Source organism: Solanum tuberosum, unplaced genomic scaffold (genome assembly GCF_000226075.1).
Source record: "Solanum tuberosum cultivar DM 1-3 516 R44 unplaced genomic scaffold, SolTub_3.0 scf00734, whole genome shotgun sequence".
Lineage (NCBI taxonomy): Eukaryota > Viridiplantae > Streptophyta > Magnoliopsida > Solanales > Solanaceae > Solanum > Solanum tuberosum.
The window spans coordinates 83,315-102,940 of NW_006239648.1; the positions used below are offsets into that span (position 1 = coordinate 83,315).

The 19,626-nt window shown below is 34.2% G+C and overlaps 2 protein-coding genes, 1 long non-coding RNA gene and 1 pseudogene across 4 annotated transcripts in view; 3 read left to right on the plus strand and 1 right to left on the minus strand.

Annotated features, from left to right (window-relative positions):
- The window catches only part of LOC107058974 (uncharacterized), a 41,203-nt gene extending 37,024 nt beyond the window's left edge, over nucleotides 1-4,179 (plus strand). Inside the window, exon 2 of the long non-coding RNA XR_001472451.1 lies at nucleotides 3,908-4,179. This is a non-coding gene — a long non-coding RNA (uncharacterized lncRNA). The remainder of the gene's footprint in view (nucleotides 1-3,907) is intronic.
- LOC102595873 (TMV resistance protein N-like) overlaps nucleotides 1-16,659 on the plus strand; it is a 39,708-nt gene extending 23,049 nt beyond the window's left edge. For both annotated transcript variants that reach the window (XR_001472450.1, XM_015305283.1), the window contains exon 3: nucleotides 16,435-16,659. The gene's annotated coding sequence lies outside the window, so the exon portion shown is untranslated. The remainder of the gene's footprint in view (nucleotides 1-16,434) is intronic.
- On the plus strand, nucleotides 11,066-16,659 carry LOC102595209 (TMV resistance protein N-like; annotated as a pseudogene).
- The window catches only part of LOC102600145 (8-hydroxygeraniol dehydrogenase-like), a 32,643-nt gene continuing 29,567 nt past the window's right edge, over nucleotides 16,551-19,626 (minus strand). Inside the window, exons 2-5 of the mRNA XM_006367119.2 lie at nucleotides 18,577-18,690; nucleotides 17,440-17,950; nucleotides 16,963-17,116; nucleotides 16,551-16,859 (exon numbers count right to left, since the gene is read on the minus strand). Of these exons, the coding sequence (XP_006367181.2) occupies nucleotides 16,657-16,859; nucleotides 16,963-17,116; nucleotides 17,440-17,950; nucleotides 18,577-18,690 (982 nt within the window). The 3' untranslated portion in view covers nucleotides 16,551-16,656. The remainder of the gene's footprint in view (nucleotides 16,860-16,962; nucleotides 17,117-17,439; nucleotides 17,951-18,576; nucleotides 18,691-19,626) is intronic.

Below are 19,626 nucleotides of genomic sequence, written 5' to 3' on the forward strand. Positions count from 1 at the left end.
ATCCAAAGATCAGCCCTATACAACAATACATCCTCAAAAGAAATAGCTAGGGAAAAGACCAAAATGCCCTTAATGATTCCCGGACGGATTTCCTTGTCAACTGCCCAACTTTCAAAGGCCATAACTCGCTCATACGAACTCGGAATTGAGAAAACTCGGTGGCGTTGGAAAGATCGTTCCATGAATTTTACAACCATAACCGGAACTACTTCTAACTCATCCTGAGCTGGAAGTTATGACTGTTCAAAGTTGGCCAAAAATCACTGATTTCCATACTTAGCCAAATTTTCCAAATTTTCAAATCCTTTCCAAAAACTGAAAATTTTCTAATTCTAAGCCTCTTCTTAGCTATTTCAAATTGTCGGATGTTACACCATGTCATTTTGACCTTTACCATGCACATGGAATTTATATGAAAATGGAAAGGGATCAATTATGACCTTACCACATGGCATTTAATTGTATAAGTATAGAAATTTATATTTTTAAAGTGTTGTATAAATATAATTCTTATTAATTGACGGATTTTATATGTATATGTAACAGTAATGGCTTCGTTAGCTGTTTTGGTTATGCATTCTGGTAGATGGTTAGATGACACTAAGTACATTGATTAACACTTGAGGGTGTGGTTGTTAAAGAAAATGCGTCATACCAAGAGTTTTATAACGTTATTGCAAATCAACTTAGGGTTGATATAAAGGTCAAAAAGCTGAAAATTGAGTACAAGGTTGGAGAAAGTAACACCCCAATGTTGATACACAATGACATGGGTGTTAGAGTGTATGTCATGTTGAAAAAGGCTGCTCGAATTTGTACTTTTTCTTTCCCTTTGTTATTGTCCGGACAAGGAGGATCCTGAAAATCATCATCCGAATTAATTGCAGCTGCTATATGTGTTGGAGTTGCATCTGGTTCAACATACTCAAGAGGCAAATCAAGAATCAAATTTTCCATTGGAGTTGCACTTATATTCTGAAAAATAAGCTGCAAAATATAAACGTGTTTAACTTCACATATACATTTATAAACTATTCAAATATGATGTAATCTGTATATATAAACTGGTGCGACTATATGATTATGCAATTGTATAAATATATATAAAGTTATTTATGTAATTATAATTGATATAGATGTTTACGAACAGTAATGCCTACTGGATTATTATCGTCTCGAAACATGCCCTTAGCAAAGTAATCTAGACGAGGAAAATCCTTTTTCGTCTTCCAGTTGAGGATTCTAGGAATGTGGTCAGACATTTTACAATAATTTCATTATCAAAGTCCAAACAACATTCATAAAACCAAACTTGCAGAGCAAGTGGAAAACCATATAACCTGTAATACTTTCCATCATGTTTAATCTTGGTATGCAAATGTTGAATCAGTAAATCAAAAGCCTTTTTACCCCATAGATAGTCCATATATCTGCCCGACTCAACTAAATCAAAATCTTTCCTATCAATTATTGTAGTTGTTGGTTCTTCAGAAAGAATAAATGTATGAATGAAGAACAAAGCAGCAAACTTCAGCGCATCATCATCGTTATCACCCCACACTTTGTTATTAAAATTATCAACATCAAAATACTGATGAATAATCTTATTTGGTTCTTCAGTATTAAACGCAAAATCAGACTCATTATCTCAACATTTTAACCCAGATATAATAGCAAAGTCCCTTATAGTGAAACGAAGAGATGTGCCATTTACATGTATCATAATTGCATCTTTAGAACTACTGACAATCTCCCTCAAAAACATGCACCTAATAAGCTGGGCTTGTACATGACATCTACGAATGCTACTCAACTGAGCAAAACATGTGGTTCCATCGAAATGTCTATACTGAGTTTCAGATAGTTTTCCAGCTAAAACATCCATTACCTCAACATTTGTATAACATTGCATGTGAGGTGTACGTGTTGACGTTCTTTTGCCTGAAAATTTAACACCCTGAAAAGAAATGCATATACAGCTTTACTTGCATATTAATGTATAAAAGCAAAAGGCACACATAAAATTGTATAACTGAAATTATGATCAAACATGTATAACTGAAATTGTATAAGATCAAACATATATAGTTGAAAACATTTACAAACATAAAATTGTATAAGATCAATTATAATTAATTGCTATAAAAAACATATTTGTATAAACACACATATAAAGAGAACAACTTTCATGCTTTATAAACATGTTTTTTTTGTATATATATACAAGCTATTAAATATTATACAGAAAATTTTAAATGTATTATTGATTAAAGTGTATATATAGTAAGCTTCTTATATTATCTATTGTTAATTATACAATAACTTTGTATAAAAAATCTAATTGGTAAATATACCGATCTGTATAAACAACCATATAAATTACATAAATCTATAAGAAAAACTAACTATAAGACTTACTATACAATTTTAAAACATGCAAAATACTGAAAATACCTGAACTTCTTCATGTTCGACTTGCTCCAAATCGGCAGAAATCACCTCTTCGATAGACTCTCCATGTTCATCAGAAGGATCAATTTCTTTTGATCATTTCCTCTTCTTTGTCGAACTAGCGCGCATCACCCTGACCTCTTATAAGTAATCAATCATTACGCCAATTTTCTTTGCTTTTCCACTGATTCCTTTCAATCTAATTGGGTCATTCTTATATTTAGATCTAACTTCTCCAATAGCTTTAGATCTGTCTATTGAACCTGCAACCTCCCCAAATTCCTGAGTTAGACCCAAAGAAAAGGATGGTTTTTCATCAAATTTTTGGCCATGCAAATGCATACCTCTTGTCAATCTTGTTGCTGGAGTGTGATCATCCATTGTATACGTTCAACAACTGTATGCAAGATTACTTGATGAGAAATTTCATGAAAAACTTTAAAAATTGAAAAAAAAAAAAAAAGAAGCTTAAAAGCAAATCGATTATACACTTTTTGGCGGTACCTGAAATTTTTGAATCCACGGTTGATTGAGAGTGCAATGAAGAATATTTGAAATTCAAAACTGATTTTATGGAGAAATTGTAGGAGAATTTGAAGGGTCTAAGAGAGAGAGAAAAAGAGATGAATTGTATAGACTCCCTTGTATAAATAACTTCCGTTTTTCCCAAACTAATTTTTTAGTGGGACCCAATAATAGCAAAAAAAATGAAGCTGTAGTTACTTATTACTATGAGGAATTAAATTAAACTATAGCTATATTATTTATTTTAAAAAAAAGTTTGCCATTATGCACAATTTTCCCTAATTAAAAATTGGATTGATCTCAACCCATCCAAGCTTTAACCCATTTTAAAAGGATTTTCAATTGAGCGAAATTAAATCTCCAATTCAACCCATTTTAATATTCTTTTTTTGCATTGATGCAATGTATATTCTCATGTTAAATGTATGAATTGCAATCCACTTTATATCTTCTAGAATTTATCTATCCATACTTTCCATTTGTAAATAATAATTTTGCTTTTATGGGATCAATATAATTGAAAGAAATTAAATTGTATTTTTTCATAGAATATATATTGAGTGAGTCATCTTAAATATATGTTTATTTGGTTGGTTTGATGTTTAATGACTTTTCACTTCAAGATCAAGAAATTATTTTTTTATTTTCTTAAATTGGAATTTAAATTATGGTTACAAAAGGTAAACACCAATATGTTAATTCAGTGCATTTTAATCTCTCCAATTTCAGCTCGATCTTTTTTTTTTGTCAACAACCAACATCTTCTTTATTCAAACTTCAATCTTTACACCAAGTAGAAAGCAGTAAAAATTAACACTTGTATCTTTCCTAAATTTCTTTGTTCCCATGTCCTCCCTAAATAATCTAAAAAATGGTGTTTACTACGTACTCTAGTGATTTTTCATCAATCTTTGTGTGTTTTGAATAGCAGCAATTGCCGTCTCTACGGAGGCTAAATCTAAGTTGCTCCAAAAGCCTGAAGAGAACACCAGATTTCAAGGGGATGCCAAATTTGGAGTATTTGTATCTAGGGGAATGTACGAATCTTGAAGAGGTTCACCATTCCTTGGGGTGTTCCAGAAAACTCATCCTGTTGAATTTGTCTTTTTGTACAACACTTGAGAGGTTTCCATACGTTAATGTGGAATCTCTTGAATCTCTGAATCTAAGCTTCTGCTATAGTTTAAAGAAATTTCCAGAAATCCACAGAAGAATGAAGCCGGAGTTAGAGATTAAGATGTCAGACTCTGGGATAAGGGAACTGCCATTATGTATCATTCATCCCCAAGCTCATCTTACAGAGCTACATTTGAGTGGCATGAAATATCTTGTAGCTCTTCCAAGCAGCATTTGTAAGTTGAAAGGTTTGGTGAAGCTAGATGTGTCGAACTGCGCAAAACTTGAAAGCTTGCCAGAAGAGATAGGTGATTTAGGAAAATTGGAGCAGCTTGATGCCAACTATACTCTAATCTCACGACCTCCGTCTTCCATCGTCCGGTTGAACAAGCTTAAATTATTGAATTTTGCAAAAGTAAAATCAGAAGATGGATTGTTCTTTGTGTTCCCTCAGATGAATGAAGGGTTACACTCATTGGAAATTCTGAATCTCAGTTACTGCAATTTAACAGATGGAGTACTTCCAGAAGACATTGGATGCTTATCCTCTTTGAAAGAGATGAATCTCAGTGGAAATAATTTTGAGTATTTGCCTCAAAGCATAGTCCAACTTGGTGCTCTTCAAACCTTGGACTTGTCGGATTGCAACAGGCTTACACAACTGCCAGAATTTCCACAACAATTACATACAATATATGCAGATTGGAGCAATGATCGAATCTGTAATTCATTGTTTCAGAATATCTCATTATTGCTGCATGACATCTCTGTTTCAGATTCCTTGTCACTAAGAGTGTTTACGAGCAGGGTGTTGACATGGAATATTCCAAGTTGGTTTCACCATCAAGGAATGGATACAAGTGTATCTGTCAATTTGCCTGAGAATTGATATGCATCAGACAACTTCTTGGGATTTGCTGTATGTTACTATGACGAATTAATTGATGACATCACAGCTCATTTGATTCCCTTATGTGATGATGGGATGTCGCCGATGACCCAGAAATTTGCCTTATCCAACCATTCAAAATATTCTGATGAATGAGATATTCATTTTTTGTTGGTACCTCTTGGTGGCTTATGGGATGCATCTATTGCAAATGGAAAAACACCAAATGACTATGGGAGCATTAGGTTATATTCCTCTGGAGAAAAGAAGGATTTTGGAGTTCATTTGTTTTATAAAGATGAAGCTGAGCTTCACATTGAGATAAGGAAGAGCAGATATGAAAAAGAGGCAAGTTGCTCCTCTTCTAAGAAACAAAGGTCACAAGTACAAGTGCCACTCTTTCCCACAAGCCCGGATTATAGATTAAATATAGGTAGCTATATAACTCATGAAATTGTGTTCTCTGTTTATATATCTTCTTAGATTTGTTGTTCTTGAGCTGAGGGTCTCCCGGAAACAGCCTCTCTACCTCCACGAGGTAGTGGTAAGTTCTGCGTACACTCTACCCTCCCCAGACCCCACCTAGTGGGATTTCACTGGGTATGTTGTTGTTGTTGTTGTTGTTTATATATCTTCTTATTCTTTTCCCTATTGGCAATGGGTGATGTACATATCAGCAGTGAGTTTAAATCCCCTCACTAATTCATCATTTTGGATTAGTTTGTTAAAACAAACTGGGAACATGTTTTCTAAGAAACAACTTGGGTATGCAAAAATTCATTCTTATTGAATTTCATTTCGAAATATAATCACCTTTTTCATTTTCTGACAAATAGATAAATTGCAGATGAATGGCAAGATAACTTTGCCAAAACATCGGGGTGCTACTCTTACGAGGTGAAGTTGCGGTTAGTCCTACCCTTATTCCCATGAAAGCATGCCACTTTTAAAGTTAGAACAGTTCCCAAATACAGGAAAGTGTCATTTTTTTCTTGGAACAGACCAAAAAGAAAAGAGTTCCCAAATACAAAAAAAAAATCGTATAACCACCAAGAGTCTTTGTATTAACTTGTCTATTATATGAGATAAATGACAGCAGATCCACTTTCTGTGGTGAGATAATGAGTCATGACATTTTTGATTTCTTGCTAAACTTTGAATGCTAGATTTTTAAGCCCTTTGCTCAAAGATGAAATGCAATAATTCATGATTAGACATGTTGTGATCGTTTTGGATTAGGAATATGTGATTACCTCTTGTCTTACTAACATCAATATTTTAATTACTTATAAGTGGTTATAACAAGTTTTATTCTGGTTTTGGATTACTTTTGCAGAGAAAACTGGGAAACGGAGAACAAAACCGAGAGATTCATGAAAGAACTTGTGTATGCAATAATTCATTCTATTTGAATTTCGTCTTTCTGTAGATGTACCCAACCGATATAAAGATTTCACTGGATTATCATTTGTAGGTGTTGTAAGTTCACAGAGAAAAGGCTAAGTGTAATTCCCAAAGGATAAACAAATTGCATTGATGAGCTTTGCAGTTTGCACATCAAGAGCAACTTTCATCTACCAGAAGCATAATTGCATTGATGTGTGGTGGAAACTGACATCTTACTCCTGAGTTGCAATGGGTTTTGATATTGAATGCATAATCGATATCCATACCTATCCTGGAGAGTATTTCTGTCCTGTTTATCGCACACTCGTATTTCCTAATGAAGCCGTCCAATCACAGTGCACTCATCTCTACTGCTTGTCTGGCACATGTTGCCAATTGGAGCCGAGCCTGTCCTTATGGTGGATACTTGGTGACTGAAGCAGACTCTAAAGTGAGCTCCCTGTAGTACATTGTCCTTCAGATAATTGCTGATGCTTTTGCTACTCGCGGTATTTTGAATGTGTTGCATTTACTTTTCCTCACAGGCCCTTATTGAGTCGGACAAGACACTTGCTGAAAGCATAGGCAGAGTTAAAGTGCGTTTATCTCTATCACAGAAGTGGATGCACATGGGAAGGTTCCTTGTCTGATTGCACTGCTTCTCTGCTTAATGGACATGATCCCAATCAGTAAACAAATGCCAGCTCTCAGGCTCTTGCTACTGCTTCAGCTGGTGTGCCTACTTCAGAGCAGTGGTATCAGCAACATTATCAGCAATATTATCAGCAATATGCTGGATATGAGCCTTATCAACAACAAACTTATCAGCAACTGATCCATGGCTTTAAAACTCATTTTGATGCTCTCTCAAAGAGGCTGTGAAGTTGAGGTTCGTCTCCCTCGTGATCTCTTTCAGTTCTCTTATACTTCTTTTGAAGTAAAATGTGAATCTGAAGCAACAAGATTAGTCATAGTATGTAGAGCTGTTCTTAATCAACTCCTCATTCGATACAATCTTCAAGGGAGAAAGTGAGAAAGGGAAAATGTCTGTATGGAGTATGCCTGGAAATTTTTAAGTAGCTAATGTAACATTAGATTAGGTCACACAGATCATCGGTTTCTTTTGTCACAAGATTGAGTAGCTCACAAGTTATTATTATATATTTTATCTGACAAAAAATTATGTATATGAAGGTATTGAATATCGTTGGAGTCGTGGATGTTGACAACAGAGAAGGGACTCATCGAGCGGCAACGATACAGTAAGGAGTGCACAACTCTCAGTATTTAATTACGTTTAACTACTGAAATCTAAGGAGCTGTCTGTTTTCCAGCTTGTTGACTTCAATCTTTATGAAAGCAATAGGTAACGTGTATGAAGGGCACATTTAACTTGGAGTTTCGCGTAACACTGCATATGAAGGGCACATATTTCCTCTGCCTGAGAAAGAGAATCGCGAAAGAACTTGTGTATGCAATAATCCATTGTCTTATATATTAGTAAAGGTGCCACGACATCTCTCTTACACCAGCTAACGGAGCAAAGGGAACTATTTCCAGGAATCAAACGTATTCCACTGGAGTTGTGTGAATTAGAATCAGAGTTGTCAAAAGAGATGAACATACATATCTTTTGCTATCAGAAACATTGAATTATGATATTGAATTTTCTCTTCTTTTAAAAAAAATTATTCATCTTGCTGGCAAAAGGAACTAAATCACCTCTTTTTTTTTTATAGCAAATCTATCACTAGACAAAGTGTCTAACAGTACCTTACCAATCCTAATAAGATATTGTCTTAGATAAAATTTTAATTTGAAACATCATACCAATTTTATTGATATCCATTAAAACTCACCTTAGAATCAAAACATTTCTCGGTCGAAAATAAATTAAATGAATAAAAATAATCTAAATATAAAGACGTAAAATGAAATTTTACCTAACAAATTGTGGGCCTTGTTTATTTGAAACTGTAGGATAATGTCCTAGCAATTTCTTTATAACTGGCCAAGCATGAAGAGTAGACTTCATTGTATAGAAGATATATAACCGGTCAAAAGAGTTATTTTAATAAATATGTACATTATTAGAAGTAAGTAGGAAATTTATTGAAAACTTCAATGCAATATGCACACAATGGACCACTAAAAGTACAAGCAAATAAAGGTGCAAAGAAAAAATAAGGATAATTTTTATGTCACTGACAACATGACTTGACTTCATAAATTCATTGCGAAGTCAAGTTTAATTCACTTTATAGTTTATAGTTTCTACCCTAAATACTAATTCACTTTATAGTTTAAAATAATTACATATTGTCTTACTAATTAATAATTTTGTACCAAATTTTAAGTCATAGAAATTTAAGAGATGGTGAAAGTACTCATATATATTCAATTGTGATAGATTCAACCTATCAGTAATAAATGTATGGTTAAAACCCCATTGGATTTGTGAAGCTGAAATTTCTTAGAATGTATTTTTTATTTTATTTTTGTTTTTTTATTTGGTATTTGGTACCGCATTGGAGCTCGACTATTCTGAATTCGCGTCACTTAAGGCCCCATTTGGAGGAAATTAAGCACTCGATACCTAGGACTTTTTCATATAGAGGGCTTGAACCCAAAACCTCTGATCTTTGGTGGTTTTTTAAATGTATGGTCAAAAATTACACTAGATGCAAAAAGCTTTTTTGAAAAAATATCAATAATTACACCTTCCATTCCGGTGGAGTTTTTAAAGTTAAAGTCGTCTGCTTTCTGTGAAATTAAAGACAAATTTCAATCAGTTTTTGGTGTTTGTACTTGTGGAGCAATAAATTTCGTAGCGGAATTAGGAATTTAGTGAAAGGGTGTGTAAATATTTTTCTTAGTTATGTTAAGTGTGTAAAAAATTAAATATACACTTGTAATAATAGAGTAATATTTAATCTCGATGTACCACATAATTTTCTAGCGATGTGTGTGCACCAAACCACCCTTCACCTTAAGTGGCTCCGCCCATTACAATAATTCCATTTAACTTCTCCTAAAATTTTGTTTCTTCTCATTTGGGACTCTTTTTCTTTGAAGCTTCATCCGCTTGTACTTTTAGCAGTCCATTTTGTAGTCCAGAGAGAGCAAGTTTATTTTTTTGCCGAAATTCCAAAATGACAACAAAAAAATATTAACGCGGTTAACAATGTAAAATGGAAGGCACGCGTGACCCTTGTAAGGCGAATGGCTCCCACACCTTTATTTCTTTTTAGTTGTGCCACTGTGTATTTCGAGGTTGGGTGACTTTTTACAATTTTTGTTGGAATTTGTCAAGTTCATGCACAATTGTCAGCACTTTAATCCATGTCACAATCAAATATAAATGTGTGGAAGGCGTGAAGAAATTTCCTACTACTTACTATGGAAATTTACCAGTTGACTATAGAGTGTATATCGTTTGTTTCTTATCCGTTATTCTTTTTGAAACCGATTAAAAAAAAAGTGAATCATATAAATTGAAATAGAAAAATTAGTTAATTACAATTTTTTCCAAATTATAATCAATCAAAAGCAGAGATATGGTCCAATTTTTCTTACGGTGAGTCCATAACCATAAATAAAAAGAATTATTAGTTAATTACAATTATTAAATGAGCGATCGAACAATAACAATAATTATGATAGAGTCATAATTATTTCTTCATTCTTAATTAAATATTTTGAGTTTGTGCCTTGATTATTGACTAGTCCTTGTTAGGAGGTTTTTTACCCTCGATGTAAAACCTCTCGACACGAATCTGAATTAAGTCAGGCATCTATGCGGATACATAATATTAAGTAGAACTAACTCACAATAATTTGATTCAACGGAGATATTTTTCAAGAAATAGCCTTTCTTTGTACGTTCATGCACTTATAGTTTGAGATGTCCACTGTGTTCATATTGCTGTGGAACCCATAGCAATAGTTCAACTGGAGTAGACCCCGTCTTCCAAATTTTTTACCAATAAAACATGAAGACTAGACTTCATTGCATTGAATATAAACAACCAGTCAAAAGCAATAAATGTAGGAAATTTCTTGGAAACTCTAATGGGTATCCACACAATGGACCACTAAAAATTGAAGTACAAGCACATACTAGTGCAAAGAAAAAGAAGGGCAATTTCTTTGTCAACGACAATGCGACTTGACTTCATCCGTTCATTGTGATGAAAGGTAAAAATCCATCAAAAATAGTAGGAGAAAACTATCTAATTACACAAACATTTCTACCATAAATACTAGTAACAAATTGAGAGAGGCCAACGAAAGAGGGAGAGAAACGAGCGAGAGAGGAGAGAGGCGAGCAAGAAAGTCAACATATATCTTTTGATACTAGATACACATATTTTTCTTAATACTAGATATATTATGAAATACAAATACATAGAGAGAGTGTGAGAAAGAGAGTCAGTGTATCTCAGATACATACGTGTCACACTTGAATGTACAATGTAATTGGAACAAATTACAACAAATTTGACCCGCATATATTGGAGATACATGTATTTGAGTGCCCAGATGAATTTATCTGGCGAAGTAAAATTATAGTTTGAAAGATAATTTTAAAAACTAAAATAAAAATACGTAATTAGACTCTAAACTAATGAAATTTGTATTATTTGTTCGTAATAGTAATGTGGTCCAATTTTTCTTTGTGTAGATGGATAGTGGGTCCATAACCATAGACTGGAATGTTTATTTCTTCTTTCCTCTATATAACTAATTTGTTCATCAATTGATCTCATCCGATCCATACACTTTACTTTTTCTTTTCAGATAATTAATTGAATCTATGGCATCATCTTCTTCTTCTTTTGCGAGTAATTCACAAAACTGTCCTCGATGGAAGTACGATGTCTTTCTAAGTTTCAGAGGAGTTGATACCCGGAATAATTTTACGAGTCACTTGCACAAAGGCTTGAAAATAAGGGGAATATTCACCTTTCTAGATGAAGAAAGGCTAGAGGATGGCGATTCCATCTCAAAAGAACTCGTGCAAGCGATAGAAGAGTCTCAAGTTGCTGTAATCGTTTTCTCAAAGAATTATGCTACGTCAAGGTGGTGCTTGAATGAACTAGTGAAGATGATGGAATGCAAGGAGAAAGAAAATGGACAAACAGTTATACCGGTCTTCTATTATGTGGATCCATCACATGTTCGAAACCAAAGTGAGAGCTTTGCAGAAGCATTTGCCAAACACGAATCAAGGTATAAGGATGATGTTGAGGGGATGCGGAAGGTTCAAGGATGGAGGAATGCCCTAACTGCTGCCGCAGATCTAAAAGGACATCATATTCATGACGGGTGAGTTGGAAACAAATAATTGCTTTTGATGAAAAAAAATAACAATGTGTTTCTATATATTACCCTGAACTATAATGTTTCCTATTTAATACGCTCTTGAACATTAAAAGTATGAAAAATACTTTCTAATACTTGACTTCCTCACATTGTCAACAATCAATCTCTAATTTATGTAGGATTGATCAATCAAAGGAAATTGAGCAGATCGTCGACCACATTTCTTCCAAATTTTGCAAGAGTGCTCGTTTTTTATCTTATTTGAAAGATGTTGTGGGAATACATGCTCATTTAAAGAAACTAGAATCCCTACTTCAAATGGAAATCAATGATGTTCGAATTGTAGGAATCTGGGGAACAGGCGGAATTGGTAAACGACGATAGCAACAGCCATCTTTGATAATCTATCTGATCAATTTGAAGCAGCTTGTTTTCTAGGGGATGTTAAAGAAAATGCAAGAAAGAATCAACTGCATTCTTTACAAAATATCCTTCTCTCTGAATTATTAAGAAACAAAGATGATTGTGTCAATAATAAGTATGCTGGGAAGAAAGTGATTCAAAGCAGACTTTGTTCTATGAAGGTGTTGATTGTGCTTGATGACATTGATGAAAGAGATCATTTGGAGTATTTAGCAGGTGGTGTTGGTTGGTTTGGTAATGGAAGCAGAGTTATTGTAACAACTAGAAATAGACAATTGATAGAGAATAATGATGCAATATATGAAGTGAAGACTCTACCTGATGATGAAGCTATGCAATTGTTCAGTCAACATGCTTTCAAAAAGAAAGTTCCAGATGAGTGTTTTGAGAAGTTCTCATTGGAGGTAGTAAATAAGGCTAATGGCCTTCCTTTAGCCCTCAAGGTGTGGGGTTCTTTGCTGCATAAGAAAGGTGTAGATAAGTGGAAAAAAATTGTAGACCAAATAAAGAAAAAGTCTAATTTAGAAATTGTTGAAAAACTCAAAATAAGTTATGATGGATTGGAGCCCGAAGAGCAAAAGATATTTCTAGATATTGCATGTTTCTTCCGAGGAGAAAATAAAGAAGAAGTCATGCAAATTTTTGAGAGCAATGAATCTGAAGCTGAATACATATTGGATGTCCTAATTGACAAATCCCTTGTGTTCATCTCTGTATATGATGATATTGAAATGCATGACTTGATTGAAGATATGGGCAAATACATAGTGAAAATGCAAACAAATTCTGGCAGAATAATGAATGTTAAAGGTTTCAAAGATGTGATGATGGGCAATATGGTAAGTAAGCTAAACAATTCAATAGTATTCATATTTCAAACATACATATATATATATATACATACTCTGTTCCTCTAGCTTCATATACTGATGCACAAGTCATTTAAGTTGTTTCAAATCCACACTACCTAGTTTGTTTATCCCATGTTAATAAGTTATGAATTACCACTTAATATATTTAATCTTATATCATTCTTTGGATTAACTTGAAATTTATACAATATTTAATTTGTTCATACTAATTTAATCAATAATTTTTTAAAAGCTAATATCACCCATTTATTTACCCTAAGTAATTTTTTATTAGTAAAAATTCATAAATGAAAAAATAAAATTCAGGAGGGCCAAAACTTAATTACCTTACTAATTCACTTGATCATTATTTTTTTTTTCATTTATAAGATTACAGTTATTGACACTATTTCAGTTACCATTTTTGTTTTATGAGAGCATGGGAAACTTTTTAACTTGAGAGTCTAATAAACTTCTCCAAAAATGTATCATTATAAAATAAAATTAATTACGCAAAGCATTTCTCTTAACTAATATTTGTACCTAAAAATTTATTTGATGGTGCTGGCTCTTCAAGTACAATAATAAATAATATAAAACATGACAAAAATTTGTAAGAAAACAATGATATTGATAAGTGGATTGTACATGACATGTTGATTCATGATCTTTTTATAGGAGACCAAGGCAGTGGAAGCAATCTGGTTTACTTATTCTGAAAAACTATGCTTTAGCATATTTCCTAAAGACGCAATGAAAAATATGCAAAGTCTTAGGATATTAGGCATATTTCCTAAAGACGTATCTAATAGGATGCCCGACTCCAATTGCCAAGATGGCACCATTGAGTACCTTTCCAACGAGTTGCGTTGGTTTGCCTGGATTGATTATCCTTGGAAGTTATTGCCAGAAAATTTTAATCCCACAATGCTTGTTCATCTTGATCTTCGATGTAGTTCATTGCATTATTTATGGAATGAAACAAAGGTACCTTTCTATTTGAGATACTTTATATTTTGTCTTGTCCAAGAATTATTATTCTTGTATTTAAATAAAATAAGTTATTTATTCCATAAACTCAAACTAATGTATTTCATCATTCTTTCTGTGTTTTGAATAGCAGCAATTGCCGTCTCTACGGAGGCTAAATCTAAGTTGCTCCAAAAGCCTGAAGAGAACACCAGATTTCAAGGGGATGCCAAATTTGAAGTATTTGAATCTAAAGCAATGTACGAGTCTTAAAGAAGTTCATCCTTCCCTCAAGGATTGCAAAGAACTCAAGCAGTTAAATTTGTCTTATTGTACAAACCTTGAGAGGTTTCCATATGTTAATGTGGAATTTTTGAATCTAGAAAGATGCTCTAGTTTAGAGAAATTTCCAGAAATCCTTGGAATAAGGGAACTGCCATTATCTTTGAATGGCATGGAAAACCTTGTATCTCTTCCAAGCAGCATTTGTAAGTCGCTAGATGTGTCGAATTGCTCAAAACTTGAAAGCTTGCCAGAAGAGATAGGTGATTTAGAAAACTTGGAGGAGCTTGATGCCAGCTATACTCTAATCTCACGTCCTCCGTCTTCCATCATCCGGTTGAACAAGCTTAGATCATTGGATTTTCAAAAGAGAAAATCAGAAGATAGAGTGTACTTTGTGTTCCCTCTGGTGAATCAAGGGTTACTCTCATTGGAAGATCTGGATCTCAGCTACTGCAATATAAGAGATGGAGGACTTCCGGAAGACATTGGATCCTTATCCTCTTTGAAAATGTTGCATCTCAGGGTAAATAGTTTTGAGTATTTGCCTCGAAGCATATCCCAGCTTGGTGCTCTTGAATACTTGGACTTATCAAATTGCAAGAGACTTACACAGCTGCCAGAAGACATTGGATGTTTATCCTCTTTGACAAAGTTGAAGCTCAACGGAAATAATTTTGAGCATTTGCCTCAAAGCATATCCAAACTTGGTGCTCTTGAATACTTAAACTTATCAGATTGCAAGAGACTTACAAAGCTGCCAGAATACATTGGATGTGCATCCTCTTTGAAAGAGTTGTATCTCAAGGAAATAATTTTGAGAAGTTGAAGCTGAACGGAAATAATTTTGAGCATTTGCCTCAAAGCATATCCAAACTTGGTGCTCTTGAATACTTAAACTTATCAGATTGCAAGAGACTTACAAAGCTGCCAGAAGACATTGGATGTTTATCGTGTTGTTTCTCAGTGGAAATAATTCTGAGCATTCGCCTCGTAGCATAGCCCAGCTTGGTGCTCTTGAATACTTGGACTTATCGAATTGCAAGAGACTTACACAGCTGCCAGAAGACATTGGATCCTTATCCTCTTTGAAAGAGTTGTGTCTCTATGGAAATAATTTTGAGCATTTGCCTCAAAGCATATCCAAACTTGGTGCTCTTCGATGGTTGGAATTATCAGATTGCAAGAGGCTTACACAGCTGCCAGAAGACATTGGATCCTTATCCTCTTTGAAAGAGTTGTGTCTCTATGGAAATAATTTTGAGCATTTGCCTCAAAGCATATCCGAACTTGGTGCTCTTCAAGTCTTGAGCTTATCATTTTGCAAGAGGCTTACACAGCTGCCAAAATTTCCACAACAATTACATACAATATATGCAGATTGGAGCAATGCTTCTATCTGTAATTTGTTGTTTCAGAATATCTCATCATTGCAGCATGGCATCTGTTCTTCAGATTCCTTGTCACTAAGAGTGTTTGTGAGTTCGGAGGAGGATATCCCAAGTTGGTTCAATTATCAGGAAATGGGCACAAGTGTATCAGTCAATTTGCCTAAGAATTGGTATGAACCGGATAAGTTCTTGGGATTTGCTGTATGTTATTCTGGTGATCTAATTGATTGCATCACAGCTCATTTGATTCCCTTAAGTGATGATGGGAGGTCGTCGATGACCCAGCAATTTGCCTTATCCAACAATTCAGAAAATTTTGATTATGATAGTATTAATTTTTTGTTGGTACCTTTTGGTGGCTTATGGGATGCATCAAATGCAAATGAAAAAACACCAAATGACTATGGGTGCATTAAGTTAGATTTTATTAGAGAAACAGATGATGATTTTGGAGAAACAGATATGGAATTTGGAGTTCGTTTGTTGTATAAAGATGAAGCTGATCTTCACAATGGGATAAGGAAGAGCAGAGATGAAGAAGAGGCCACTTGCTCCTCTTCTAAGAAACAAAGGCAACTCTTCTAGGTATATATACCTCATGAAATTGTGTTCTCTGTTTATATATAAATTATTTCTTCTAATTCTTTCTTCTATTGGCAATAGGTGATGTACGTATCAGTAATCAGCAGCGAGTTTGGGGACACTGCCTATGAAAGGAACATGTACGTACAATTTTGGGTTGGCAAAAATTCATTTTTTTATATTTCACTAGGGATATATATATGATTTCGAAATATAATCACATTTTCCATTTCCTGACAAATAGATAAATTGCAGAAGCTTTGGAATCCAATGGAGCTCAAATAATTTCTCCCCAACCATCAAGTTCTACTTAAGTTGCATAGTCTCCATTGATATCTACTGTAAAATGTTACATTCTTATTCTATTTTAATAAGTGCAAGAAACACATTTGATTAATCATCTCTGAAATTAATGTAATCTAATTAGCAAAGAAACACTGCTATATAATTGAACCCCTTCCTATTCTCATTTCTTGTTCAATGTATTGCCAACGTCGAGCACGAAACGATATTTCACGTCTGATTTCAGAAGACGTTCCAACGCTGTGTTAACATAATCCATTGGCACGACTTCAATATCTGGTGTTATGTTATGCTTTGCCGTGAAATCCAACATTTCTTGAGTGTCTCTCATCCCACCTATGCAACTTCCAGCCACTAGCTTCCTTCCTGTTTTTCACATTAATTTATGTATACAAACTTTAGTAAAGACTGCCCGATGCACTAAGCTACTACTATGTGCGGGAAGCTTTGAAATCTTGCATTTGCTTACCCATAAGTAGAGGAAACACGGGCAACTCCACCGGTTTTTCTGGTGCACCAACCATAACAAGCTTACCATGAGATTTCATCAACATAAGCAATGGAAGAATAGGGTGCACCGCAGAAACAGTGTCGATAATCCCATCCAATGTGTTCATTGCAGCCTGTTCGTATATAAATAAAACAAATAAACAAAAGGTTAGCCCCCATTCTCGTGTTTAATTTGTTAAATTGGCATAACAACTTAAGCTTTTAGGTGAGATTGTCACACACTTCAACACAGAACCAGAGCAGGCGAAGGTTGTGCGTTAAAAAATCTCAATACCACCATTGTCAAAAAAATTATTTCACGTGCTTGGCTCGTGAAAAAAGAATCAGGCAACAGTGTGTTGAAGACAACTTATTAAATGAAAGTGTTCTCTCAAACAATTTGAACATTCAGATAAGATGATCACAGAGTTCAATGATAACGAGTTATTATATTCACCTTCATCTGCTCAGGATCGCGACTGATCAAGAAAGAGTCTGCGCCCAAACACTCAATTGCTTCTTGCTTCTTATTAGCAGATGTACTAATGACAGTCACTTTCGTTCCGAATGCCTTAGCGAACTTAACAGCCATATGTCCGAGCCCTCCAAGACCAACAACACCAATGTGCATTCCAGGCTTATCGAGTCCAAAATATTTCAAAGGACTATAAGTAGTAATTCCAGCACATAACAGGGGAGCAGCGTCCATCGACAAGTTTTCAGGCCAACGTACTACAAAATGCTCATCGGATACCATCATGTCGGAGTAACCTCCAAACGTGAGTGTTCCATCTAAGCTATAGCCGTTGTATGTAGGAATCTGACGAGGGCAGTAATTCTCGAGATCAACGCTACAATTCTCACATTTTCGACATGATCCTACCATACATCCAACACCTACTTTGTCTCCAACCTTAAATTTCTCCACCTTGCTTCCTACTTCAGTTACAACACCAACAACCTCATGCCTGCAATTATATTTACAATTAGTTACACTCACGAGTAGATCGAATCGACACAAATTCCGCTAGTTTTTACTCTCTATCGCAGTTTATATGACTTACTTTCCTTTTTAGTCCGTCCCAAATAAAATGACACATTTAACTTTAAAATGTCCATTTTATCCGTAATGAAATGATTTATAGTCACAGTAATTTCTATTATTCATTTTAGACTTTAAGTTTTAAAAGTCTTCCTTTCTTTCTTAAACTCCGTGTCAAGTCAAACTAACTCTTATAAAATGGGACGGAGGGAGTAACATGTCCCAACAACTCAGGATTTACTGAGGTATCAAGAGCTCAATATGGCCAAATATATAGACTAAGAACCAAATCAGGATTGCTTGCAAATCCAAAATATAATGTGAAAATTGAAAAGATATAGAGAAAAGGAAAACTAGCTAGTAAATGTTCTTTGTCGAAAAATTAATTATATGTATATATAGTTGAATCCTATTAGCTTCTTTGTGCCTTAATATTTTTGAATCTTGTTAATGAAAATTCTGGTTAATGATTTTGGATCTAACAATTAAAAAAAATCTGATTTTTATTTAACCAAAAAGAAAAAGAAAATTGGCATGAACAAATTAATTTACCCAGGCACCATAGGGTACTTGCTATTTCCCCATTCATTCTTGAGTTGATGAAGATCAGAATGGCAAATTCCACAATACGTAACTTTAAATTGCACATCTTTTTCACCTGTCACCCTGTACCCATTAAAACAAAATAATCATCATCATCAAATTTACAATAAAACAACAAGAACAAATTCAGTATAATCATACATGTGGGGTCCAGAAACTGAGTGTCACTAGCAAAAAAATGATTTTTTTAGAGGCAATTGCGAGTGACAATTACATTTTAGCACTCTTTGTAAATGTCGTCAGAGCCTATAACAATTACTGATAAAAATTTCAACACTCTTTGTTAATTGACATATTTATTGCTACAAAAAACCATTTTTACTATAGCATATGCACGTAGATGTTACCCTACCTTACCTTAGAGAGATTTTGTTTCCGATAGAAATGAAAAACACATCATCAAAATTAAAAATTTAAGAGATGGTGAAACGTACTCATATATATTCAATTGTGATAGATTCAACCTATCAGTAATAAATGTATGGTTAAAACCCCATTGGATTTGTGGAGCTGAAATTTCTTAGAATGTATTTTTTATTTTATTTTTGTTTTTTTATCTGGTATCTGGTACCGCATTGAAGCTCGACTATTCTGAATTCACGCCACTTATGGCCCCATTTGGAGGAAATTAAGCACTCCATACCTAGGACTTTTTCATACCGAGGGCTCGAACTCGAAACCTCTGATTAAGTGAGGAACAGCCTTTCCGCTCCGCCACATCCTTTGGTGGTTTTTTAAATGTATGGTCAAAAATTACACTAGATGCAAAAAGCTTTTTTGAAAAAATATCAATAATTACACCTTCCATTCCGGTGGAGTTTTTAAAGTTAAAGTCGTCTGCTTTCTGTGAAATTAAAGACAAATTTCAATCAGTTTTTGGTGTTTGTACTTGTGGAGCAATAAATTTCGTAGCGGAATTAGGAATTTAGTGAAAGGGTGTGTAAATATTTTTCTTAGTTATGTTAAGTGTGTAAAAAATTAAATATACACTTGTAATAA